This window comes from Chionomys nivalis, chromosome 7 (genome assembly GCF_950005125.1).
Source record: "Chionomys nivalis chromosome 7, mChiNiv1.1, whole genome shotgun sequence".
NCBI classification, from domain to species: domain Eukaryota; kingdom Metazoa; phylum Chordata; class Mammalia; order Rodentia; family Cricetidae; genus Chionomys; species Chionomys nivalis.
Window position 1 is genome coordinate 59,821,557 of NC_080092.1, and position 26,593 is coordinate 59,848,149.

General features: G+C 52.5%; 1 protein-coding gene across 3 annotated transcripts in view; it reads right to left on the bottom strand.

Annotated features, from left to right (window-relative positions):
• The window catches only part of Ksr1 (kinase suppressor of ras 1), a 133,621-nt gene that overhangs the window by 16,578 nt on the left and 90,450 nt on the right, over positions 1-26,593 (bottom strand). For all 3 annotated transcript variants that reach the window (XM_057774063.1, XM_057774062.1, XM_057774065.1), the window contains 8 exons: positions 15,950-16,097; positions 13,253-13,679; positions 11,601-11,605; positions 9,396-9,456; positions 7,191-7,274; positions 5,949-6,010; positions 5,748-5,854; positions 1,951-2,116 (listed from right to left, as the gene is read on the bottom strand). In XM_057774063.1, the coding sequence (XP_057630046.1) occupies positions 1,951-2,116; positions 5,748-5,854; positions 5,949-6,010; positions 7,191-7,274; positions 9,396-9,456; positions 11,601-11,605; positions 13,253-13,679; positions 15,950-16,097 (1,060 nt within the window). The remainder of the gene's footprint in view (positions 1-1,950; positions 2,117-5,747; positions 5,855-5,948; positions 6,011-7,190; positions 7,275-9,395; positions 9,457-11,600; positions 11,606-13,252; positions 13,680-15,949; positions 16,098-26,593) is intronic.

Below are 26,593 nucleotides of genomic sequence, written 5' to 3' on the forward strand. Positions count from 1 at the left end.
GCTCTGCCCTAGGGGCTCTGGTGAGCAAAGGTGAAGCCATGCAGGAAAAAGGAACTGAACTAGAAAAGAATCAAGTGTGGTGAGCCCAAGAGCGGAGGCTGTACTCGAGATGGGGCAAGGGACCATCTCAGCGGTCGCCTTGCTGAACAGCCATGGCCAGTGAGCACTGGGAAAAGCTACAGCCAGTTTTGTTGGAGAGAATGCGCAGGAGCCAGGATGAGTATGGAGAGCAGTGGCTTTGATGACGTCCAACAGTGTGTGCGCAACGGCCTCCCTCCCTTCAGTCTACCTGACCCAGAAGCATCCTGACTGCGCTGCTTGAGCGCTGGATCCTCCCAGTGCTGGGAGTCTAGACAGGAAACCCCGCACGCGCCACTCGCCTTCTGCTTCTGAGATGCTTGTTATCCTGCCTGGGCCAGTTTCCCACACACGAGAGCCATTCTCCGGCCATGTATGTATAGCCTTGCAAGTAGCTGGGACTCTAGGCGAGTCTAACCTTGACTCTCCTCCGTGAGAAGGTGGTCAGCCCCCCAGTGACTTGCTGTAAGTAGGGGAATACACAAGCTAGCCCAGGCTTTCCTATGAAGCTCCTAGATAGCACAGGGCAGGGAGGTGGCTGGAGGGGTCCAAGGTCCTTCCCTGTGGGCCCCTCCCAGCCCCCCAGGGATCTGCTCAGGAGTCCACTAAGACCATGGAGAGAGTGAGGCTTCTGTGCAGGGACAATGGGTCCCTATTTCCCTGTGGGTCATCGGTCCCTTGTCTTTTCAAACAAGTACTTCTTAGAAAAACCCAAAGTAGGTTTAGCAAGACACTTGTTCAGAGAGTAAAGGCAGAAGAGAACTGAAAAGGACGCTAATCCAGGGGGCACCGCTCAGCCGCAGGGAAGGATGAAGTGCAGGACAGACGGCATTGTTAAGAGCACCCCCGCCATGAGCATTAATGCAGGTACAAGAACAAATGGCAGAAAAGTCCGACCCTTCGGCCCCTCACCACCCCGAAAAGAAGCCCTGAAGTCCCCGGTGGGCCCAGAGGCTGCTTGGCCAGCTGCTGGCTAAGTATAGGTCAGTGTGGGTACGGCTAGCCAGAGGGAATGAGGGGCGTGGTGGTGCTCTGTCTTTTTGACAGGAACTAGCGACAAGGGGCTGATCTGGACCCCGTGCGTTACAGCAAACAGGAGCGTCAGAGCTGCGGCTTTCCCTTAGGACTGCAAACTGGGTAAGCCCAGGGCTGAGACGGGCAGCAGAGCTGCCCTTGCCAAGGATACCAAGGCAACAGCTCAGTGCCATGGGGGCGAGTGGGCTTTGCTGTGCTCCCTGGAGACAGGGCAGCCCAGGGTGGCTGACCCCGTGGAACCGAGGGCAAGAAAGGATGCGATCCTGACTTCTTCCTGCAGTTCCTGGGCACTGCATCTGAGGGCGGCTGGGCTCAGCTCTGTCCCTCCAGAGCTGTCCCAGGACTGTCTTCACTTGTTCAGTGGGAACACCTCATTCTAATTCCCCAGGGTCTCTGGGTGGCACATAAAGGAATATGAAGTCTTGTCTGAGAAGCCAGCCCCAATCAAACAACTATATATGCCAGAGGCCCAATGCCTTTTTGTAGGTTTTCTACTCCATACTGTGCCTGTCACATCACCCTTGAACTCAGAAGTCACCCCTGAGAGAGGGAGAGGCTGGACAGGAGCCACCACAAGCACAGGCAAGCAGCCTGGGGCTACCCCAAGAACCCAGGCTCTGCGTTAGACAGACTTGGGTTTGGCCCTCACTCTACCACTGTACAACGCAGGGCCGGCCACTCCTCCTTTCTCAAGCCCAGCAAACTCGTCTGTAAGAAGGGGGCAACAGCACCAATCCCATGCTCAACAAATGCTCCACAGACACAGCTCTCAGGGGACACCGGGAGAGGGTCTGAGGCTACCCCTAAGAATCCAGAATAAACTCAGAGGTGTGGTACCTGGGAAGCTGAACCTGCTGTCCCGCTGGCCAGGTGAGGGGTTGGGGGGCGTGGTGGCACTGGAGGGGTTAGATGAGGTCAGAAAGGGCGCCGGTGATGAGGGTGTGGAGGACGTGGTGGAGGATGGGTTGCTGCTGGAGTCCAGGTTCATGGCTGGAGGATGTTCCTGCAGGATCAGAGATGCTGGGCTGGGCAGGGCTGCAAGCTCAACTCAGCCACTGCAGACCTGCTGAAGACTCCCTTCCTCCCCTCTCCTTTCACTTCCATGGGTGAAGGTCAGCTCAAGAGATCCTTGGGGCCCTGTTCTGTAGTCCCAAGATTTCCTGGGACTAATCTATGATGAAAAGACACTTGGAGACCCTCCTGCCCATCTCTCTTACTGCACTTCCTGCTTCCCTCTGAGTCCATCTGAGCCCTAGCTGGAACTATGTGTGTTCTTCCTCTTTATCCTCCCAGAGCGCCCAGCATACTACATTGAGGCCCCTTAACACACATCTTGTCAGCTGCAGACGGCCCAGGTTGGCTTGCTGCCAACCACTTCTCCCACCCCAGCACCTGCCTGGCTCTGAGCTGGAAACCTAGCTTCTTAACGAATTGGATCCACACTGTGACCAACCGTTTTTCAGTTTCTGCTATGTGTCGGGCACTCTGCAGCCAGCAGGGTGATAACAAGGCTCAGAGTCTACAGTTCTGTGACCTTGTTCTAAAAGTACAAGAACCCGCAAAACTCCAGAAGAGGCAACAGCTTGCGCCAGTGTTGCCTGCCATCGTGCAGGGTTAAGAATTCCAGGACTGGGGGCGGGGGTATGGCTCAGCTGCTGTGGTGCTTGCCTAGCACACAAAGCCCTGGTTTTGGTCCTGGTACTGCAAAAAGTGGGCATAGGGGAACAGGCCTGTAATCCCAGAACTCAGGAGGCAAAGGCAGGAGGATCCCAAGTCCAAAGTCAGACTTAGCTACAAAGTGAGTTTGAGACCAGTCTGGGGATACATGAAACTTTGTATTAAAAAAAAAGGGGGGGGGGTAGGGTGGGATGGGGAGGGTAGGGTGGGATGGGGTAGGGTGGGGTGAATCTAGAGCTTGAAGGAAGTTTCTGAGAGAGACTCCAGGAACTGACTGCAGGGGCAGGCCTGGTTCATCACACACTGCAGCTTCAATACCTGTCCAGCCCTATCTTGGAAAAGGCAGGTGACAGGCTCAAACCTTGGACAGGTGTGGTTTCTAGTCAGAATGAAATAGCTTCTGGATTTTAAAGACATTTGAGTATCATTTGCACATGCACATACGTGAACACCTTCTTACACGTGTGCGGGGGCCAGAGGCTGAGACACTAGATATCACCACTTCATGCCTTGTTTTCAGAGGCAGCGTCCTTCACTGATCTGACCAGACTGGCTGATCAGCAAGCGTCTTCCTGTCTCCACTTGTCTGGTACTTAGGATCACAGGTGCACCACTATCCCTGGCTTTTTATTGTTTCATAGTAAGACAGGGTCTCCCTACATAGTCCTGGCTGGCTTGAAACTTATTATGCAGACCAGGCTGCCCATGAACTCACAGGGATCCGCCTGCCTCTGCCTCCTGGGTGCTGGGATTAAAGGTGTGAGCTTTATGGCTCTCATGCCTGGCTTTTTTTTTTTTTTTTTTAGTTTTTTGAGACAGGGTTTCTCTGTAGCTTTGGAGCCTATCCTGGAACTAGCTCTTGTAGACCAGGCTGGTCTCGAACTCCCAGAGATCCGCCTGCCTCTGCCTCCCGAGTGCTGTCACGCCTGGCTTTGTATGTGGGTGTTGGGGATCAGAATCCAGGTCCTAAGCGATCACGCTATGGACTGAGCCATCTCTCCAGCCCCAGAGACATTTAGTTTATATATTTATTTATATATATATATATTTATCTATTTATCTATTTATTTATTTATTTATCAGGCTGGTCTCGAACTCACAAAGATCCGCCTGCCTCTGCCTCCCGAGTGCTGGGATTAAAGGCGTGCGCCACCATCGCCCGGCTGACATTTAGTTTATTAATTACCTTCTACCTATAGGAGGGGATTTTCTTATTAGGATGGATTAAAGCAGGGCTTTTCTAGTTGTGTTGATAAGGACTACACACCAGATTCTGGTCAGTAACTACGAGGCTGGGCTATGCCCCTTAGGACAGAGTGGGGTAGATGGCTTGGAGCTCGAGACCTGGGTACCCAGGGAACCTGGGATCCGGGGATGCAGTCTGCAAGGGAAGCCAGTATGGCAGGGGTGGGGGAAACTCAGGCTCAGCCCTTCTGCCCGCAGCTTTGTGCAATGGCATCAGGTATGACGCAGGCTGCCTCAGATTCCCACCAGGGTTCTACCACTTCTTAGCTGGGTGGCTTTGAGCAACTTCCTTGACCTCTCTGAGCTTCCATTTCCCTAGCCTCACACCGTGACTTATGCCAGTGTACCACTGTGTGGATTTGTAGCAAAACGAAAGCCGGGCATGCAGTACACAGTAGACGTCTAATGTTTGCCCATTTGACCCGCTATCTTGGACCAAACAGGGCTTGGGATCATGCTTTGAGACTTAACTAAGCTACAAGGCCAAAAAGCCAAAAGGCCCAAGAGGGGTCTGGGAGCACTTTGGGTTAGGTGGATTGCAGATCTGGTTCAATACCTTTACTTCCTAGGGCAGAAAGGAAAGCCTTAGACAAAACAGGTTCTGACCTGTTAACGCCACGTATATCAAGCTTCTCTTTTGCAAGACCTGAGGCTGTGGGTGGCCAGTGTACCCTGAAGTTCACAGAGCTGAAGCTGGCCTGGCCTGCCCCCACTCCAAGGCTGCGGATCCCTCCCCCACCCCCAGTCCTCAGCCTCTCTGCACCTGTGCGGCTTGGACACAATTCTGACCTGAGCTGCAGTGTCACCCAAAGACAGGTCGCAGCGGCTGCACCACAGGCACTCACTCAGTGACCCCCACACAGACGCTTCTGACTGTCCAGCATGTGCAGGGGACAAAGTGGACGTAATGGGTGTGTGGGGGGGGACAGCACTGGGGGACTGGGGCGGGAGCGGGTGGCTAAAGGAGGAGCTGGAGAGGAATGAGAAGGTATTCTCTCCCCCCCACCCCCAGCAATAGGGGCCCCATCCTAGCGTCTGTGCATGAAGCACTGTTATCCTGCTCCAAACAATCCATGAGGGAAGCTCAGAGGGATCAAGCCATTCATTTAAGGTCACAGAAGCACAAAAGGAGACGGTGGAGACTCACAGCCAGGGCTGAGGAACCGCGGGACTGTGTTCCCCAGAAAGATAGAATGTTGAAATCTAGCCCCCTGTGGTGCTATTGGGGAGCTGCTCAGACCATGAGGATGGTGTCTTCATAAACAGGGTCACTGCCCATATCAGAGAGGCCAGGGCAGCTTGCTGGGCTCTTCCATTATGTGAAGACACAGTGAGGGACCATAAGGAATGGGCTCTGGGAAACCTGGGCATCAGTTTTTCCATCTGTAACACGGAGCATGTACATGCCCCTCAGAACTAGATTTTGGGCGCACAGTAGGTGCTTAGGAAATGTCGGCTCACAAATGCTGGGGTAGGGGGTCATGGGAATCACCACATAGAACTCCAACATGGACAGAACCACACCCGGGATGTGGCTAAGCCAGGATCCCTGGCGCGCCCCAACCCTGTCTGTGCCACAGATCTTGGATTGTGGTGTGGTATCCCACTTCCCCAGTAAGCCTGATGAGGGGGTGTTTGTGAAGGGAATCCAGGGCTGGGGGTGGGTGGTGCTCTCTGACGAAAGAGCAGACCCCAGGGCACTGCCAGCTTACCTTCTTTGTCAGGGCCTTGGGCAGGGTTCCAAAATGGGGCTCTGACGCTCTGTCCACCGGGTTGTTGATGTCCGAGGGGACAGACTCTGTCCTCCGGAGCCTGGCTACTGTTTGGAGAGGAGGGAATCCGTTAGCAGGAACAGATACCACTGAGATGCACCCAATTCCTGGAAGTGGGAGAGGGCAAGAGCGGGCACTCACGTGGGAGGAAGGATATTCTGCAGGCAGGGGCTTCCTTCGTGCACCTGTTGTGACATTTCAACCTGCAAAGGGGGAAAGTTAGCATGTAAGGGGTGCCCGGAATTACCCAGATGACCCCGACACAGCCTCAGTTTTCCCAAAGCTCTCAACAAGTGTTAGCTTCAAGGTGTGGGGGCACCCTGTGTACCACAGCCACTGTCTTCTATGTTCCCACAAACCCCTCTCCTGCTTTTTAAGGGGAACATCCTTCACTTCCAAAAGCTCGGGAAAATCTGACCTTAAAGAAACATTCTAGAGGCCACCAGCATCAGCAGGGGCCCTGAAGCTCCCAAGGGTGTCCTTTTTCAGGCATGGGCCAGTCTGATGGGCAGTCCCCAGCCAGGAATGGGGAGAGCTGGGTTCCCCTTTGGGACTAGCCAGTTGGTCCCACAAGTCTCAATGTTCCTACTAACAAAATGGGTGATGGGGCCACTATAAGCACAGGACAGTGTGTGGCTCAGGGGCCGCCATGTGCTGGCCACACCTGCGTGGGAGCTGAGGATCTCACTTATAGCCAAATGACCAGTTTGCTCAGAGGTCGGAGAGTCCTCAGGATACAGTTCATCATGAGACCCTGTCGCCTCTGTCCTGATGACAGCTCAGGAGTTGCCACTCATGGGAGCTCAGACAGGCTGAGCAGATCAGCTCCCCCATGTCTAAATGGTAAACACAAAGCCCAGAAAGGGCAAGTGCCCCACTCCACATCACACAGCAACACCAGGGCACGGGCGGCTAGGAAATGAAACTCCAGGCCACCCTCTGTAAGGTGTGTGGGCAACCAGATGGCAGATGCCAGACCATTAGCCCTCACTGTTCCCCACTCACGTCCCTTCCCACTGGAAACCAAGCGACGACATGGCCAATCTCCACCTTTCCTCACTCTGCCCAGGCATAGGGCAACTCTGCTGCCACTGCCCGTCCCTCTAGCCCGTCTCTCAACTTTAGAGCTCCTCCTAGATCCTGGAGAGTCCTCGCTTTCTTCCTGCCTTCGAATTCTTTCTTTCCTCACTTTCTCTTGGAAACTTCTTTATGTTTTTCCAAACCCACTGCAGAAGGGCCTTTCCTCCAGGAGTGCCTTACTTCACCCTTCAGACGGAAGGAGTGCCCAGTGGCACTGTGAGCAGCTGGCTAGGGAGAGCCCTGGAGTCTGACCGGACAGGAGGCTGTTACAGGCACAGGCGCCCGCCCCGCCCCCGCCAGCACCTGCAGTGTTTGCACTTCACTCCGAACATCATGCTCTTCTGGCACACGTTGCAGACCTGCGACAACCACGACTTTGTGGAGAACCTGCCGGGGCAGAAACGTGTGGAGGTCAGAGCCTGACCTCTGGAGGGGTCCCATGTATGGGGGGGGGGGGTCGCAGCTTCCCCCAGGCACCGGATTTCCCAGCTGCTGTCAGTGTCTTAAAGCTTGTGTGGCCACTGGCACCAACAATCAGGCATGGGTGTGCATGCCCTCGGACCCAGCGATTCCAGTCTTTGTATTTACTCAACATGGTAGTCCCTGGGATGAGATGTCACGTGACCTGTGGACACCGTGCTGCTGCAGCCATACATCACACAGAGAACACATGCAGCTCTTTCCACACACGTGTGCAACCACCTCCAAATCTCAGTATCAGATGACCGAACTAAGTCGAACAGGACATGATGCCACTGCTATGAAGGTCAAGCACAGGAAAAGGCCATCTGTGATGACAGACTTGGGCTGTAATGGCAGGTGGCAGAAGAGTCAGACGGGAAGAGCCAGAGATGACTCTCAGGGTGCTGGACCACTCTTCATCTGCATCGCACACACAGGGGGCACAGCTATAAATTCCTATGTATGTTTGGCTCTCTGTAAGTCACATGGACTTAAAGAGGAGAATAAAGCAAAGCACGAAGCTGTAATATGCGCAGTTCTGTGTGAGCAAGGAAACAGAACACCACACACACACATGCACACACACACACACACACACACACACACGCTTGCCTGTGTAAATCACCCCAGATGGGTACATGACCTATCTGCAGGCACACTGAGAAGCTGGGGCAAGAGTGGCAGGACTCTCTTCTCTATCCCTGAAACCTCTTCAATTTTAAGCATATGTACTTTCAGTCTAAAATCTGCCTAAACAAAAACAAACCAGAAGGTAGACTGGAAGGAGAAGAGGGATTTAGGGGAGTGGTGGCCTTCAGCACAAAAGCACAAGGCCAGCCCAGGGAGACACAGCCAGTCCTTTCAATTTTGGAGGAACGCGCTTTTTGGAAACACAGTACATCATAGTAACAGCAGAATGACTGGCGACAGTGTTTGTGGCTCGGTTTGTAACACACCCACAAACATTAGCTCACTTGAGGATTTCAACCACCTCCAAGAGTTAGGCGGGTCCAGGAATCTTGAAAACCAACTCAGAGAGGTGGGCGACGGTCTATTCTAGCTTAGCTGTGTGTGTCTCTTCCCTCAGACAGCGGCTGAGGGATTCTGGTGTGGGCAAGACTCCAAGAGAGGTCCCCGTGTACCGAGGCCCAGGCTGTGCTCCTGTGGCAGTGACCTCAGATGCACTGCTCAACCCTTAGGAGCTAGAACTCCCCCTTGGGTGAGAACTTGAGGCCAGCATCAGCACAGCTGGAAAATAGCCCACAGTTTCCATGGAAACCACAGGCCCTAGCAAGCTGCAGTGCCCTTGAGACCCTGACTGTGTCCTCTGTTGTGATTAGAACAGACTTTAGCAGGGACAACCAGAGCAGGGGCAATCCAAGGCACTATCCTGCAATCCATCCAGAACTCTGTGGCCAGCACAATCCAGTCTCACAAGCACTGAGGTCAGACCTCTGGAAGGGTCCTTGCCACAGGTCTCCAGTGGCTCTCTCTTATATGAACAAACATTGATCCCTGGGATTGTGAAAATCCAGATTATTGCTGGGTGAGATGGAGCACACATTTAATCCCAGCAGTTGTGAGGCAGAGGCAAGAGGATCTCTGTGAGTCTGAGGCTAGCCTCGTCTACACAGCCAGTCCAGGCCAGCAGGGCTATACAGTGAAATCCTGATGGTGAGACCTAGAGGCATATGGGCAGGATCTGGAAACATGGATTCTCAAGCTCCACAGAGGACCCTGACTGACGGCATGATGCAGAGGCGAACGTGGAGGAAGCTTGGGGTTTCTGCCCTATTTCTCTCCAACCCGGAGAAGGTAGGAGATTGTTTTCCCTCAGCAGGATGAGAACAAGACCCAAGAAGGTGCAGGTGAGGGACCAGAAGGCCCAAGAGGTGTCTGATTAATTAAGTCAAGAGTTCAAGGTGGGTGCGAGTCTGTTTACCGCAAGACAAGCAGGTAAGCCAGAGGCAAAGGGCGGCCAGAACAGACCCAACAATGCCCTGTGGAGCCCAGGTCAGCTCTGTACTTCCCCACAGCTGAACCTACCTGTGTGTCACTGAGAGCCCGATATCCCTGCGTACCAGCTGTGGGGATCCATGAGGGAGATCTGTGGGGCGAAGGAAGCCAGGTCAGGTGAATGAGGAGGCTCTGTGGGGCTGGCTCAGAGATCACAGGCTAGATGGGGCATGGCACTCTGTTGTACAGCATGGAAATGCCTCATTGAACCAACATCCATCAAGGCGGGATGGGCCAGACCCAGACAGACAAGGAGAACAGGGATCAGCCTCATGCTGGATGGCTCTCTAGCACATATCTCTGTCCAGCTCTGCAGTGGGCACACTCATGGGTCTACATATGACGGGTCTGCTGGGGAGGCAGCCGGAATGCAAAGACAAGGGAAGTTCATATACATGGGAAGTTCATATACATGCCAGCCTCTTGCCCCCTTTTATGGGTATCTACCTTTGGGGCTCCATTTTGGCTAATCCTGGCTAAACAGGTGGAAACTTGACCTCAGCGGAGGGCACAGGGCTGGTCAGCCATGCAACTCCACCGCACCCTTCCAGCCAGCCACACTCTGGAGACAGGCCTTGCTGAGCTGGTGGAAGAGCAAGCGGAGGGTGTGGTTCTTCTGGGCCATCCCTTGGGGACATCCCTGGCTCCTCTTTCTCTGCCAGGGAGAACCACAGGCTTGGAGGGTCCCCTCTGCTTACCTTCTGTAGGTCCCCTGGGGGCTCCCTTTCCTGACAGGGGTTCCTCTAAGAGCAGGCATCCCAGTGTTTAAGGCAAGGCCGGCTTTGCAGGGGAACAGCTGCTGGATACTGTCTATCACCCATAGCCTATTCTCTGAGCCCCATTCTCTGAGCACCCCCCAAAAGATTCAGGGACCCATGACTCCTCAGTGCTGATCAGTAGACTATTGCCGGCTTTGTCCTTGATAGACAGGGCCTGGATTTTTATCCAACGTATCAAAGGTCTCCATAACCCAGAAAAATCAGGAGCATGATGCTCAATGTCCCTTTAGTCAGCACCCCCCAATCCCCCAGGGTAGCTACTGCCCCTCTCTCCTGTGTTCGTTCACACAGCTGGTACTCACAACACACCGACTCATCTAAGGCCACGCACTATTGAGTCTTCCCTTACAAACCAAAGAACTGTGATCGTGACAAAAGGTCCTTGGCCACCCACAGCCGTCACCTGCAGCTCTCTGGCACATCCCCAAGAGGCTGCTGCCCCTTGATTCCTCCTAGGGTCAGCCCACTCCAGTCAGTGGCCAAGGCCATCTAAATACACTACTCTGGGAGCTGCAAGCTGCCAGCTACAGAGAAACAATGGGAAAGCGAGAGAGCAGTCATCAGACTCAGAGCCCAACCTCTGATCCGTCTGTCAGCCACAAGGACGCAACCATGTGTGTCAGGGAGCCCTGATCTGGATCTAGACAGAATCCTGGTCCTGAGAGCCCCACAGCCTCACTGCTGTGGTCCCGATACCATCACAGCCACTCAAGAATAAGTAGTGATGGCCAGGACTATCTGAGGGTCAGAGGTGTGGGCTTTGGTAACAATGCTGTGAGAAAAGCAGGTACCCTCCTCCTCTCCTTACCCGTGCCTTCCTGGGACCCTGCAGCAGCTCCCTCAAGGACTGTCAGTGCCTGCCAAGGCCTGCGTGTCCTCTCTCCCGGGCCTCACCCAGCCACTGTTATCAGCTGGCTAGCAGGACAACAAATCACCACTTCACTTAGGAAACCGCAGACACTTCTCTCTCAGAGCACCCAAGGCAGACCCAGGAGGCCGGGCTGACCCCTCTGCAGTTTGTAAGTCTCTGAGGGCCTGAGCTGCCCCGGGAAAGCCTGTCTCCGAGAGAGGGGAGTCCTGAGATCTCGGCAGGGCAGGGCGCTAGGTGGATGATGTCTCCTAGCCAGAACACAGCTTTCTGAGGCAGCTCAGAAGAAAGGAGTAGGCACAGGGGTCACTACGGGGCTGGCGAGGTGGAGACAGGTTTGGTACTGGGCTCATGTGCACCGAGCGAGACACTTTCAAAGTCTCCACTTCCCATGGGCTGTGCTAAGGCCAGGCTGTCATTTAAGGCCAGCTGTCATTTCGCGGAGCGGTTGCCAGTACTTCTGTTTCTGCACTACGGAACAGCCAGCCAATGGGCTAAGGTGGGGGCCAGAGAAATCCACCCTCACCAGGGACAGCGACTCGAACATGACTGCCGGTGGTAGAAGGGATGAAAAGGAATTGTTCTTACCAAACCTGGAGAGACAAAAAGAACAAGGGGTGATGTCACCACACTGGCTCTACCTGTACCTGGAAAACTACCTGGTGATAGACTAGGTCAAGGCTGGACAAGGGTCAGAGACCTGGCTCTGTGTAAGCCCTGCTAGCCACCCAGCAAGGCATAGTTAACCCTTTTTTCACCACTGGGGAAACAGTAGCTTCCTCGGTCACGTGACCCATGGGGGTTGGGTGCCAAAGGTCCAGGAAGAGGGGGGTGGGTTGGTGTGTTAGAGAGGCAGGGAACTGGGGAGCTGAGCAGGGACTCAGCCGTGCAGAGCCAAAAGGTGGATTCCAAGAAGGGTCAAGTAGGGACATGCTCTGAGCAAGCCTGCCTTCTCCGCTGGAACTCCCAAAAAAGGCAGGGGGCTAGGGAAATGAGGACTTCCTGTTGCCCTGGGAGTTCACCAGGGAGCCTCTGTCAGGGCAGAATCAGTGGCAGGATTTGAGGGGAATGGACTCAGAATCCTGAGGTCTGAAGGCAGTGTTCCTGGTTGGAGGATCTGCTTCCTATGTGAACATGGGACAAAGCCACCGCTCTTCTCAGGATAAATGAGAAACAAGGCCACGGCGAGGTCCTCTCCAATGGACCATGCAGCAATTCTCCTATTCCCTACAGCCGCACCTGGTGACGTCGGGGCTTGGTTACACAGCTGGATGGGGGGGCCACAGAGGGATTTTTCTAGGTTTCTGCTCCATGGTCAACAGTGCCAAGCATCTCAGTCACCCAGCATCTGACATGTAATGGGCCCAAGATAGGCTGCACGTGAGCAGAAAGGCAAGAGGGCCGCCAAGGCCCTGGGAACCCTCTAGAAAAGGAGTTGTGTCACAGAAAAAAGGGTAATAAGAAAAAGAATGCCCCCCAAACCCAGCAAAACCCACAACTGTCTAAACACCCACCGGAAGGGTCACACCGACTAAGTTAAATGCTGGCATGCCACGAGGAGGTTTTTGGGTCAGGTTGCTTTGATTATTACAGATATTGGTAGTGGCGGTGAGGACACAGGGATACTTTTAATGGTGGTACCTCTACAGAGGTACCACGAGCCACCACTCTCCTGCCTTTGGGCCACGTGTAAATGCTATTTAGAGTTGTTATATTGTGTCGTTAAGAAACAAGGATAAGAGAAAAACTGCAGGCACACACATTTTTCTCCCAGGTGTTTTTTATGTGTGCTGGAGATGGAAATGTTCTATCACGAAAGCCCATCCCCAGCTCTTTCCCAATACTTTCAGTCCTTCAATGGTGGATCCTCGGGTGCAACCCATGAACGTGGGGAAGGAACTCTATTTAATTGCCAGTACACAACATCTAGAATTTTGTCTGGTCTGTCAGTGACCAGTAATGTTCTAGACAGGAGTTGTTTTGCTAGCCTATGAGAATCAAGTCTTTGGCATTTTAAGCATTGGAGATACAGGGCTGGTTTGTAACTGTGGCCTAGTCTAGCCTATCCTGACGGATACATGGCACCATTTTATATATTTCTGTATGTACGGAAAGAGATCTGTTGGGATTTGGTCCAGCTGCAAAGGGATGGCCACCTATTTTTTCTCCCCACTTCTATGTGGCTTGACTTTTATCAGTTCTTTGTATGTACCTAAGAGGAAGTCAGAGGGCAAAGGTACCTCATTGGGGAGACTTCATCGATTCGGTTTCCAAGCTGGGATTCATGCGACTTGCTCCGCGTGAGTGTGGGGAAGTTGGGTAGCAGCTGGAAGACCTTGCGGCTCGGCGGTGGGGGTGTCCTCGGCGGCTTCAGCTTGGTGTGCCGTCGTAGCTGGGGTGTGGTAGGGGGTGTGATGAAGCTGTGCAGGGCCCGGGGGGTCAGCCGGCCACTGTTGTGCAAGGGAATACAGGTGTCCGAGAGGCCCTCACTGAGGCCAGGAACTGGAGAGTCCGAGGCAGGCAGGGCTGACACGGAGATGGAACGCGGGCCCTGAGTGCTGGCACCCACTCTGCCCAGCGGGGAGAGCATGTCCACCGAAGGCCCTGAACTGCTTTCCCGCTGTGCATCTGCCGAACTCCAACCAGAGTCCTCTTTGTGCTCCCCTCCTGTGGGCCAAGGGGTCAGTCAGAAATACAAGGGACAAGGGTGCCACTACTATCAAAAGCATGGCACTTTGACTGAGGTGACAATGTTCCTCAGCAGCAGCAGGCTCTGCTCCCAGCTTCTGGCTTGTCAGGGGCTCTCGTGCACCCAACAGCGCCTTCCATGGTGCTCAATCTACACAAGGGGGGATGCTGGGACACCCACCCCAGAGTGGGACATCAGAAAAGGACGAGGTGACAGATCCTGAAGAAAGCTGAGGTATTGAGGAAGGGAAATTTTTGCTGTAGGCCAGTAGCTGGGTGGGGATGGGAGGGGGCACACACCTGTGATCCCACTATTCAGAAGTTCAAGGGCATCCTTGACTACATGGTGAGTTCAAGGTCAGTCTAGGCTACAGGAGACCCCGTTTCAAAAACCAAAAAGGAAAACAAGAAAAAAGTCTTCAAACATCAGCTGGGTGTGGTGGTATATGCCTGTCAGAGACCCTGCTTACAGGGTAAGACCTTGTCTCAAAAGCAGAACAAACATTAAACAAAAGCCAAGAATTCAGCCAGGCTTGGTGGCACACATCTGTACCACCGCACTCAGGGAGCTGACATCAGAGGATGGTGAGCTCACGGCCAAAACAGACTACATAGGAAGAAAAGACCAGAGACCGAGAGGGGAAATAACGGCAACATTCCCCATCCTCCACAGCCTAACAGTGAAAAGTACACCTGACCTTTAGTGACCCCTGGGGTTCACTTTGCCTTCACACAGAAGAGGAACTGAGGCCCAGGATGTCTGAGCTCTCACCAGGTCCTGCTGGGTACAAGCAAGATGCTCTGGAGGCTTGCGACCCTGGTGAAGAAGTCATGTGCGACAACAGGAAGCTCATGACCTATCACAGGAATGCCGGAGAACTGTGAACGTTCATGTCCTGGCACAGTGGACCTCAGACATATCTAGTACCACGCACACTCAGGTGCCGTCACTACTTAAGCCATGCCCTTTGGGGGACAAAACACATCAGCTGGGCGTGGTGGTACACTTGGGAGGCAGAAAGGTGGATCTCTGTGAGTCTGAGGCTAGCCTGGTCTACACAGGGATCCTAGACCAGCCAGCACTACACAATAAGATCCTGCCTTAAATTTTTTTTAAATTAAAAAAATATATATAAATAAAATAATAGGGCTGGAGAGATGACTCTGCAGTTAAGAACAATGGCTGCTCTTCCAGAGGTTCTGAGTTTAATTCCTAGTCACCACATGGTTGCTCACACCATCTGCAATGAGATCTGGTGCCCTCTTCTGGCCTGCAGGCATACATACATGCAGACAGAACACTATACATAACATTTTTTTTTTTTTTTTTTTTTTTTGGTTTTTCGAGACAGGGTTTCTCTGTAGCTTTGGTGCCTGGAACTAGCTCTTGTAGACCAGGTTGGCCTCGAACTCCCAGAGATTTGCCTGCCTCTGCCTCCCGAGTGCTGGGATTAAAGGCGTGCGCCACCACTGCCCGGCCAAACAACTATTTCAAAAAATAATAAAGCCGGGTGCCTCCCTTTTCAGCCTCAGGGGGACGGAGCTGAAGCAGGCAGCTCAGATCTTTTAAACCTTTAAATGAGGCCTGCTTCCATTCATTAGCTCATTGCAGTGCCTTCTCTGGGTGGCGGTGGGAACAAACTGTTTCCAAGGGAAGACATAGAATGTCCGTGAATAATCCCTGGGGAGACTGTGGTAATGGCGAATTATGTACGGCCTGGGATGGCCCGGGCACACACCCGGAGAAGAAGCTGCACGATTTCTCATAACTGTGCCGGGCTCAGGCTACACTGATACCAGAGGGCCCTGGTGAGCAGAGAGCCGGAACAGCCCACAAGGACAGGAGCAACAGGGGAACTGTTCAGCGGAGGGAGGCTGGAATGCAGGAAGCTAGCAGAGGGGTTGGAGCAACACAGATGCCTTCCTGTGTGTGGGGGAGGTCTGTCATACAGGGCCTGTCCTGAAAGCCAACTAGGATTCCTAACAATGGCTGAAGCTTGTTAGGTCAGACTGGCCAGAGCAACTGGGCTCCAAGGCCCTGGAGACTCTGAGAGGGCTCCCTCATGGCCAAGCCCTACCATACTATTTTCTCAATAGTCACACCAAAGTTGCCTCAGAAACCCAGAATCTCTCCCTCTCTGCGTCCCAAGGCCTACTTCAGCAGAAGTCCCATCTCCCAGGGAGCTGGCCAGGCCTGGGCGCACGGGCAGGAACAGAGGCCTGGGGGAGGGAAGCAAAGCCTTTCTTACCCAGGCCGGTCACCTTCCGAAGGCAGGTGAGGGCTTGCTGTAGCCGGCTACACTCCTCAGGGCTGGCCCCCCAGCGCCGGAGCATCTCCTTCGCCTTAGACTCGTCCATCTCCAGCAAGGCATCCAGTGTTAGCTCTTGGGGAATCTCCTGGGGGCATGGAAGGGACAGGAAGAAAAGCTGGGGAGCTGTGAGGGAGTTTCAGCCCTCTGCTCTGCAGGACAGGCCTCCCAGCTGAGTGGCAGGAGCCAGCTGCTGGCTGGGCCCCTGACTAGAAGCCACCACTTGTCAGGGACACAAGCAGAACTCTCCACCCTCCGTCTCCCAGAGACAGCAGCTGAAGAGGAGTGCCACCTTTGGCCTGGGCTAAGGGGAGGAAGAAAGCACCAGAAAGGTCTGGATGGGGACTCGCCACCTCTCCCCCTCTCTCTTAACTCTTCGGTACAGAAAAGTTGGCGACTGTGACACCTTTGGTAGCCCTTCCCAACTTGATTGTGTCTGGATTGTACAAGAGAGATCTCCGACTAAACTGCCTTGAACAAGGATAACACAATGAAAAGAGCCCTGGCTAGAAACTGCAAAGGCGCTCGCTGACTTGCATTCAAGTCAGTCAAGGTAGGTCGGCTGACCAGCCATGGGCCTGCCTGCTAATCCCATCTGCTTGAGAGGCTGAAGCAGAAGGATCCTAAATTCAAAGCTTGCCTGGATTAGAAAGGGAAGTCAAGGCCAGTAAAGACAACTTGGCAAGACCATGAAGGCTGAGGCTGTAGGTCAGTTGGCAGAGTGTTGCCTGCCATGCCCAAAGCCCTGGGTTCTCACCTTGGCACTGCACGAATCAGGCCTGGTAGCACATGACTATAATTCTAGGTCTTTTTTGTTTTTTTGGGAGGGGAATTTCGAGACAGGGTTTCTCTGTAGTTTTGTAGCCTGTCCTGGAACTTGCTCTTGTAGACCAGGCTGGCCTTGAACCCACAGAGATCTGCCTGTCTCTGCCTCCTGAGTGCTGGCCTTCTAAGTGCTGGGATTAAAGGTATGCGCCACCACCGTCCAGCACATAATTCTAGCTCTTAGGAGGTGGGGCAGAAGGATCAAAAACTCAAGGTCATCCTTGTAGAAGTCTGCGGCCAGCCTGGGTTACATAAGACTGTCTTAAAACGGGGGCAGGGGTTGGGGAAGCAGGCCTGGATGTGTAGCTCAGTGGTGGAGCATTCGCAGATTGCTGGCTCACATTACATCTGGAGAATGAGCCTCAAAGGGCTACACTGCTGGGCAAAACCCCTTGGGGGGCACCCCAAGATGGAGCATGCCTTGTCTGTAAACTTGATGACTCAAGTTCAATCTCCGGAACCCAGATAGGAAAAAACTGACTCCACAGTGATGTTCTCTGACCCTGTACATACAAATGTAGTGTGTGCTTGTGCATAGACTGTACAAGCATTAATACTATAATGAACTTTCTGAAAGAAGCTATTATTGGGCCAGCAAGATGGTTCAGCAGGTAGGAGTAACTTGAGGTCGAACAGGACATGAGTTTTCTTCTTTTTTTTGTGTGTGTGTTTTTTGTTTTTGTTTTTTGAGACAGGGTTTCTCTGTGTAGCCCTGGCTGCCCTAAAATTCATTTTGTAGATCAGGCTGGCCTCAAACTCAGAGAGATCCCTCTGCCTTCTGAGTGCTGGGATCAAAGGGTGCACCACCACCACTACATCTGGCTAAGTTTCATTCCTGGATCCCATGAGGTTGCAGGAGAGTGATCATTTGATTTATACATGTATGCTGTGCTTTGCCCAAATCTGCAGACACACAGATCCACACTGACACACAATCTCCTCGGGGGTGAAGGGAAATTGGCTAGACAAGATTGTTGTCCTGTTTGGAGTGAAAGAGGGTCTCACTCTATAGACCAGGCTGGCTTTGAACTCACAAAAATCTACCTGCCACTGTTTCCCAAGTGCTGAGATTACCACTATGCCTGGCTTTAGAAGGGTCTTTGGGTTTGTTTTTTTAAATATTAATTTTTATTTTCTGTGTGTTTTGACTGCATGTATGTCTGTGTACCACTGGTGAGCAGTGCCCACAGAGGTAAGAAGAGGACAGGACACTGGATCTCCCAAAATTGGCGTTACAGACAACTGTGAGCTGCTGGGTGCTGAGAATTGAACCTGGGTCCTCCAGGAAAGCAGCCAGTGCTCTTAGCCAGTGGGCCATCTCTGCATCACCCTTAGAAGAATTTTAAGATGACCCTGTGAGCTTTACCTCCCGGTGCCATTCCTGACTACACTATATGGCAGCACTCAAAAGCCCTCTGGTTAACCTGAGGAAGTCGATTTAAGAAGAACTCTGTAGACGCTGGAGATGGAGGGTCACCTGAGAAGAAATTTGGGAGGCCTCTCCAGTGGCCTGTAGGTCGCTGATGCCCAATGAGAAATCAGAAACTCAGGCCTGAATGACATTCCCCAAATGCAATGCTTTGGCTAGGTAATTTGATGGAAATGAACTAAACGGCCTCAGAAGCAGGCTCAGAATCCAGGGCCTCTCACCTGGCCTTGCTCAGCGGCATTATTAGCCACCGCTGCCTCTGTCCTACCTAAAACCCCACCATTCGCCACAGAAAAGGTGACCAGGGACAGAAGCCACCGACCTTCCTCTCCTCTGCAAGATGATGCTGGTCCCTTGGGCTCACTTAAATTCCAAAAAGTATCACTTCACATGCAGCTGGTTTTCTGCCTCAGACCATTCACTGCCCTAACTATGAGCAAGGGCCTCTCAAAACTGCCCATGCCCCTCCCTTCTCTGCAGAAACACAAGGTAACTTTAGGATCGTGTGGCCACTGGGGACAACTGGATGGCATCTGTGCGTGTAAATACGTTCATGTGCTTTTTTTTTTTTTTAAATCCCATTTCACCTTTGCCAGTTTATTCCAAGGGCCTGTGGAAGGGCAGAGGGGAAATTTTCTTCTGTCCCTAAAGTCACCGAAAGAAACTGGATTCTGCTATCAACCTAAATATACTTGGAATGGATCCTTTCCCCCAAAGTTTCCAGAAAAGAGGCTAGCTAGCCTGGCTGACATCTTATTTGGCTTTGTAAGAGCCTATGCAAGGAGGGTTGCAACACTGGCCTGGGGCAGGGCCGTCATCCTCCTCCCCTTACAGAGCTGTGAACTTATGCACAGGTGGAGCCTGAAGCTGCTAAATGGGACCCAGCATTAGAAAACTCATACAAAGCATGAACACTGAGTTAGATTGGGTCTCAAAGCTGGATCTTTTCTCCCACCCACAGATTGACTCTCTCTCTCTCTCTCTCTCTCTCTCTCTCTCTCTCTCTCTCTCTCTCTCTCTCTCATCTCTCATCTCACTTTCCCCCTCTCACTTTCTCTGAGGTGTATTGGGGGGAGGGAGCTGGGGGTTGAGTAAATAAGCAATTATTGTGAACTAAGGTACAAACAGGTACTGGGAGCCCATAACCAGCTACATGACTGGACCGGCCATCTGCATCTTCATCGTCTTTCTTGGCCTCCTTGATGCCTTGTAAGACTTTTCACGTTTCCCGGAACAGGAATGGCCTCACATCCCACAGAGAAAGTGCAGAAAGCGGGAAGTGATTTTCAAGGGCTTTGAGGGCAACCTGTATATATCTAATTTCTGTGTTTTCTTGGGACAGGGCTACATTGTATCTCATCTGGAACTCATTTTGTAGCTCAGGGTGGCCTCCCAGCCCCAGGTGACCTTCCAGCTTCAGATTCCCAAGTGCTGGGCTACAGACCTGAACCACCACACCCAATTCAAATTTCATTTCAAAAGACTGAATTCACTGTCAGGGAATCTACAGTGCTGCAAATCTTAGACTCAAGTGTCAAACTGACCTTCTTAAGTCCTCCTCCCATAGCACCCGAGGCAGGTACACGCACCTCAGCAGTGGTTTCTCTACTCCCAGGACTCTGGCAAGACTCGCAACAGTGTTTACAACAATCCCCACCACAGTGAGAAAGAAACACACAATACCAAGAATATTGCCACCACTGGTCAGACAAACTCTGGGCTGTCAGAAATCCTTCCAGCCCACCACAGGAAAACCCACAGGAAACCGCTGCGAGAGCAGTGTAAGGGGGTGGTGATTAAAAACGGGTTTCCACATGGGAGCTTTGCCCCCTGCCTGCCAGCCTTCCTTTGTTTCCCCAGCAACTGTTCTTCAGTGCAGTGCAGCTTGGGCATCCTTCCCCTTCATTCTGCCATGGAAAGAAGCCTGACCAAATTGTTCCAAATTGTTGTGACAAAGACAGGTGACCTTTGCCTCCCCACAACTGCACTCAACCAACAGCCGGGGGGGGGGGGGGACACGACACACACACACACACACGAACGGACACACAGCATACCGGTTCAGAACGGCATACAAGAGGATCTTAAATTTGAGGCCAGCCAAACCAAGAGACAACTACACAAAGCAACGTTCTACCTTGGATGGGACCTCCTCAGTCGGTCACCCACAGACACCCATGCATGGCTACGCACCCACAGGTACACCCACTGTCAAGAATGCTGACTCAGTAGCTTCGGGGAAGATGAGAGACACGGTGGCCATGATGGAGTCAGGCACGGCATCCCCAACCTCCAGCCTGACTAGAAAGCTAATAGGAAGGGCTCTTTTTCATTTTTACTCCCTTTTCATCAACTATGCCCTTTCAATTTCTCAAACAAAATAATTATGTTCATTACGACCTTCCATTTGCCAGTACAATATGCCCACCACCTTGTGTGTGCTGTCTCCACTTGAGCCAACTCAAGAAGTCCATGCCACTCAGTCCACAAGTCTGAAGAGCTCACATGACTTATATGGCAGCCTGTCAGAAGCCAGAGCTCCTGTCACTGTCCCACACTGCTGACTGCTAACCTGGAACTCAGAAGCCCATCCTGGGCAGAGGGCTATTTCCAAACAGCCTACGTTCCAACAGAACCACCTAGTAACATGAACGGTCCTTTGTTCTTTAGCCAAGCAAATTAACTTTCCTGGAAAGTGAAAATAATATGCTCAAATCCCTTTCCCTAATACATAAAAAAATGTAAAAAGAAAAAAGGATTGCTTTATAGCTTCAAATTTAGCTATAAAGAAAAAGTGTCTCACTGTACTGAAGCCTGCGGATCTGTGCCTCCCTGAACAAGGCAGAAGTGTGGCCTTTCCCTTGCCCTTACTCTTCAGGATTTGATTCAAATCAGTGCTAAAAAATGGGCGCGGTCAAAGTGGGGCAGCAGGAGTGCTGGAGAATAAAGCCCCCATTAGACCCCATAGCTGGAGCCGTCTCCGCCCCTCCAGCATGGGCCACTCAGTGTTTGCACCTGGCTTCTAGGCGTGTGAACATACACCCTCCTCACAGGGATGCAACCGGACTGCCTGGCACGCCATCGACACCAGTCTGTTGCCATCATTCCTGAGTGACAGCTCTTTTTATCACTTACATCTCCTTGGCAAGAGGAGTCAGAGAGGGAACTTGGGGAGAGGCAGCCCCAGTCCCCAGGAGTTGCAGCAATGGAACTGTCCTGTACTTATCTTTTTATGAGAAGATGTTTTCTGCCACAAAAGGGAAGGCTAACCAGAAACCCACCCACTGCTCTCAGTATTATCGGGATGGAGAAAGTCAGGAAAGGCACGAGAACTTCCGGCATTAAAAAAATAAAAACTGGTCTAGGCTTGGTATGCTATGCCTATCATCTAAACTTTGGGAGGCTAAGGCATGGGGGATAGCAGTTCAAACCAGATGTGGCTACAGAATAAGTTTGAGGCTGCATGGGCTGCCTAAGACCCTGGTTTTTTGTTTGTTTGGTTTGATTAATTAATTTACTTTTATTTTATGTTCATTGGTGTTGCGTTTCCTGGTACTGAAATCACAGAAAGTTGTGAGCCACCACGTGGGTGCCAGGAATTGAACCCGGGTCCTCTGGAAGATCAGTCAGTTCTCTGAACCACTGAGCCATCTCTCCAGCCCTCGTTTGTTTGTTTTTAAACAATAATGGCAATCTGAGTTATCTTGGAATGGTTGTTTTTACTTGGTGGCAACTAATCCAGATGTGTTGGTGGACACGGAGCCTGGGGCCTGAGGATGGAGGCTGTGGAAGAATGTGATACTTCCCAGGGGGGATCTGACCACTAAAACCTTCCTTCTGCTGGACATGCGAGAAACCCTGTCTTGAAAAACCTAAAAAAAGAAAAAAGGAAGAAGAGAAGAAGTTCCATGAGGCAGGCATGAGAGAGGAAAGAGAAGTCCTCAGGCCTGCCCAACCTCTTCAGTGAGATGAGCGCACCGCCTGGGAGTGGTGCCGGCATCACAGCTCAACCCAAACAACTCAAAGCCCAGACCTCGCACGCAGATGTGTTTCTCCCACCCACCGAGACAGGCACAGCACAGGGGAGCATGCGTAAGGAAACCAGGTCAAACCAGTCATTCCATGCGTGCTAGAGAACCAGAAACAGGTTAGGGGTCACCATATGAGCCACTGGGAAACCCTCGCTGGCTGGAGAGGCCCCTGGTTGCCCACCTACCCGTAGGCCTGTAGAAGATGGTCATCTAAAAGCTAGGAACAATGCCTACCCCGCTCTGTCATGCCCTGGAGATCTAGAGAAGGGAGGGAGGCTGTCAAGCCGCACCGGTTCTGAAACTGCTGCTCACTCCAGCTGTTGGGCCAGAATCAAATGTGTTAACTAGAAGCTGAGAGAAGCCATATGCCCAGCCATGGACCGACATGCCTTGGGGTTCATATGGAACATGAGCAGGGCACCAGAAACACGGCCTCCTCGGCTCCGCCATTTTCCCTCAAACCATGACTTACGTTTTCCAGTGAGTGACATTAAGTTATCCTTTCTGGCAATAATGAGGAAGCAGGGCCAGTTGCAAACTGAGGTCACCCCAGCCCGTGACAATTAAGCCACGCTGTTAACAGGAGCCTGCTAGTCTCTGTTCTCTGTAGCCGAAGGCAGGGGAGGGTTTGGCCAAATATGCCCCCGCCTCCGCCTCCGCCCCCAGTCTCCAGCAGCTGGCAGTGGCTGGGGTCACAGGTCACACTGAGTATCAGATGGTATCCTGGGACTTACCAGCAGCCACGGGGCAGCCTGGGTCTATACTTAGAAACTGTGTCGGCTGCCACAGGGAGTCGTCCGCACACATGTGGTCCAGGGAGAGGACAGTGGTTAGGCCAGAGGCCACTTTGCCTGGCATGAGCCACATACACACAAATACTCTGTAACTCCAGCCAGAACTGAGGAGGCAGTCGGAGTGAGGGCCTCGTTAGGATGAGCTCTTAGCGGTGGGGATAAAAGCAGCTGCAAGGAGCTCCCAGGAGGCCTCTTCCCACCCACCCATTTCGGCTCCTCAGCAACGCATGCCAGTTCCTTCCCTGGTACTTTCCACCACTGCCTGGTACAGCTCTGACTCTGAACCGCACCGGTGCCACTGTCCAGCATCAGTGCCACCTACCTGCCTCAGAGCAATGACCCAGCCCCACTTCCTCACATGGGCAGAGAAAAGCTCCTCCCACTCTGCCCTGGCTCTCTAATGCATCCCAATATCAACATGTAAATGAGTAGGTGTGGCCATGTTCAAATGACACCCAGGGACACTCAAACTTGAATTTTATATCACTTTCATCTGTCACAAAATATTTTGTGCCCCCCACCAGTTAAAAGAAAAACATTCTTCATTCTTTAAACAATGGGTGGGTTACATTTGGCTTGTGGAGTGGGCTTACTCAGCCACTCCATAAATACTTGCCAGCTATGTCGGGCTTCATCTTCCAGAGTCCCTGGGCCTCATTGTCCCTCCCTTCCTGCTTCCCCTTACACTAGCATCCCTGGTCCCACCCCAGCACAACATCAGTAGGAAGGGGGTCATCCAGGCCAGGCTTCAGGCCAGGCCCACACCTGCCACTCAAAACCCAGCCCGTGCTCATCAGCACCCACGTCATCGTCACCAGTTTCCAGAAACACCTGCTTCGCTGCCAGCTGAAAACAGCCAGACATGGCCAATGGCAGAAAAACACGCGTACCCAAGCGGGCGGGAGAGGGGGGGACGGGGGGACTGGAACGGGACAGGTAGTGTTTCCCTGACTTCATACCCTTCCTCAATAAAGAGAGGGCTCCTAGCTTAGGCTACAGTGGGAGACCCTGTCTCAATAAATAAACACACTATCCACAAGAGCCCACAGTAAAGCTCAAGTCAAAACTGTAATAATCTGGTCAAGTCTCTGGGTTCAGCTTCCCACACAGAACAAAACAGAAGACAACACGGCAGCTGGAAGGTCCTTTCCAGAACAGAGGCCAGGCTGCAGGCTGCAGAGCAGTTCAGGCACTCACTGCAATGCATTAGATCAGGGTTCAGTTCCAGGTCCTCTGTCTGGTAGCTCAGAGCCACACCTGTAACTCCAGCTCCAGGGGGCGCTGATAACTCTGGCCTCTGTAAACACCTGCATTCGTGTGTGTGTGTGTGTGTGTGTGTGTGTGTGTGTGTACTTGTGCATCTGTGTTCATGTGCACACATGACATGTACACAGGCTTAACATTAATAAAAATAAATCTTAAAAAATTAAAGACCACTTGGAAGGAAGTCTTGGGGTTAGGGTGGACAGTCTGACCACAGCCAAAGAGCTACAGAAACCCTTTGCTTCAGGGGGAACTGGCAAGTGAGAAACTCCCACTCCGTGCCACACAGGGCCTGGCTCAGAGGCCCTTATCTGACCCTGCCCTGCTCTAGGGCACAGCTCCCCAGATCTTCAGGCTTCCCTGGCCTCCTTTGTAGATGAAGCAGGCATGAGGAGGCACCAGTGGGTAACAGCTGGGTGACAAATGACCACAGGATATGCCATCACACCCAGCCACTTCTTGAAGCAAATGGGGAGCTATGACAACAGGCCTAAGCTGGGACTGCCCCAGTAGTTCAGGGTGCCTTAAAGGGCTAGAGCCAATCTGAGACATTTCCTATGGACAACACAGTCCTCCTAAGGGACAACCAACTCCTTGAGAGAGCACAAGGACATGGCCATGCCTCCAGTCATCCTTATTGTTTGCTGTCCCTGAGATCTTCCCTACCCAAGTTCCTTCCCACATCTTCTCTGTACCAAGGACTACACCCAGAATTTTGCATACGCTAAGCAAGCGCTTTACCAGTGACTTCTAGCCCAAGTCCCAATTCTCCCACTCTTCCTACCTACATCTGCCTCCTCCGGGTTTGCAGGATGAGAACTCCGAGTACAGGTGGCGAATCCTGCCACACCATCATGCACCCAGTGTGCCAAGTGTATCACAGCTGCATGCCTGACCCCAGCTTCAGTCCTGGAGGGCCAGGAGCCTGATCCCAGAATCCCTCTAGTAGAGCGCCACATCTGGGGCCATCACAGGAGGTTTGTCTTCTGGGTAGTTTGTCTGTCTCAGCAGGGTAAGAAGTAGGCTGGCAGCAGGAGCCCAGGGCTGGAGACCTGAGAAGCAGACTCTGCTACAGACAAGGGATGCATTGTTTCAGAGCTCCCCAAAGAGTGCCCAAACAGGAGGCACTGGAGAGCTCTCATGAGACCATGGGGCAGGCAGTTCTCTCTGTTGTTTTCCAGGGCCACTGAATACTAACAGCCTCACAGCAACATTGAGCCCCAAAGCTAAGGAAGCCCAACAAAGCTTCTGAGATGATGGCTAGGACCTGAGCCAGGGGGCTATCACCATAGCTACCCAGTTCAGAGGACATGAAAGGAGCCAATGGATACCCAAGAAAATGAGGAGAAACCCATCCCCTGCCAAAGTCAGAGGCAGACTTCAAAGGGACTTTAGAGATAATCTAGCCCAATAGCGAATTTACAGAGGGAAAAAAACACAGGACCTGGGGAGGAGGAAGCCTGCTCCTGTCACCCAAACAACAGCACTGGGACAGGGCCCTGGCTACCAGAACCCCACAGAAACCAATACCAGACTAGGCTGGGCCTCAGGAAGGTCCCCGGCTTCTATGGCAGTTCACGCATTAACTGGGGACTGCAAAAGAATGAAGAAAATAAGAGACGGACACAGACAGGAAAACTGGGGTTGGGTGGCCCTGGCTCTTGGATGGAGGAACTGCAGCACCCTGGAAGATCACTGTGATTATTTCATACAGCTGGACAGGGAGAAGTGTCACTGCGTACAGCTGGACAGGGAGGAGTGTCACTACATAGAATTGGACAGGGAGGACTGTCACTGCATACAGCTGGACAGGGAGGACTGTCACTGTGTACAGCTGGACAGGGAGGACTGTTACTGTGTACAGCTGGACAGGGAGGACTGTCACTGTGTACAGCTGGACAGGGAGGAGTGTCACTGCACATAGCTGAACAGGGAGGACTGTCACTGCACACAGCTGAACAGGGAGGACTGTCACTGCACACAGCTGGACAGGGAGGACTGTCACTGTGTACAGATGGACAGGGAGGAGTGTCACTGCACATAGCTGAACAGGGAGGCGGGGTTGTTACATCAGATAAACAAGGAGGCAGGGCTTACGGTGACAACAGGTCTGGCTAATCTTGGCTGGAGTGGAGTCTGCTGGGGAGCAGACTTACGGCAGTATTCATTGGGGAGAAGGTATGGTAAACATTTTCTGTACACGCTGTTAACACCCACAAGGAAGGGTTTGCCATTTTCCTTT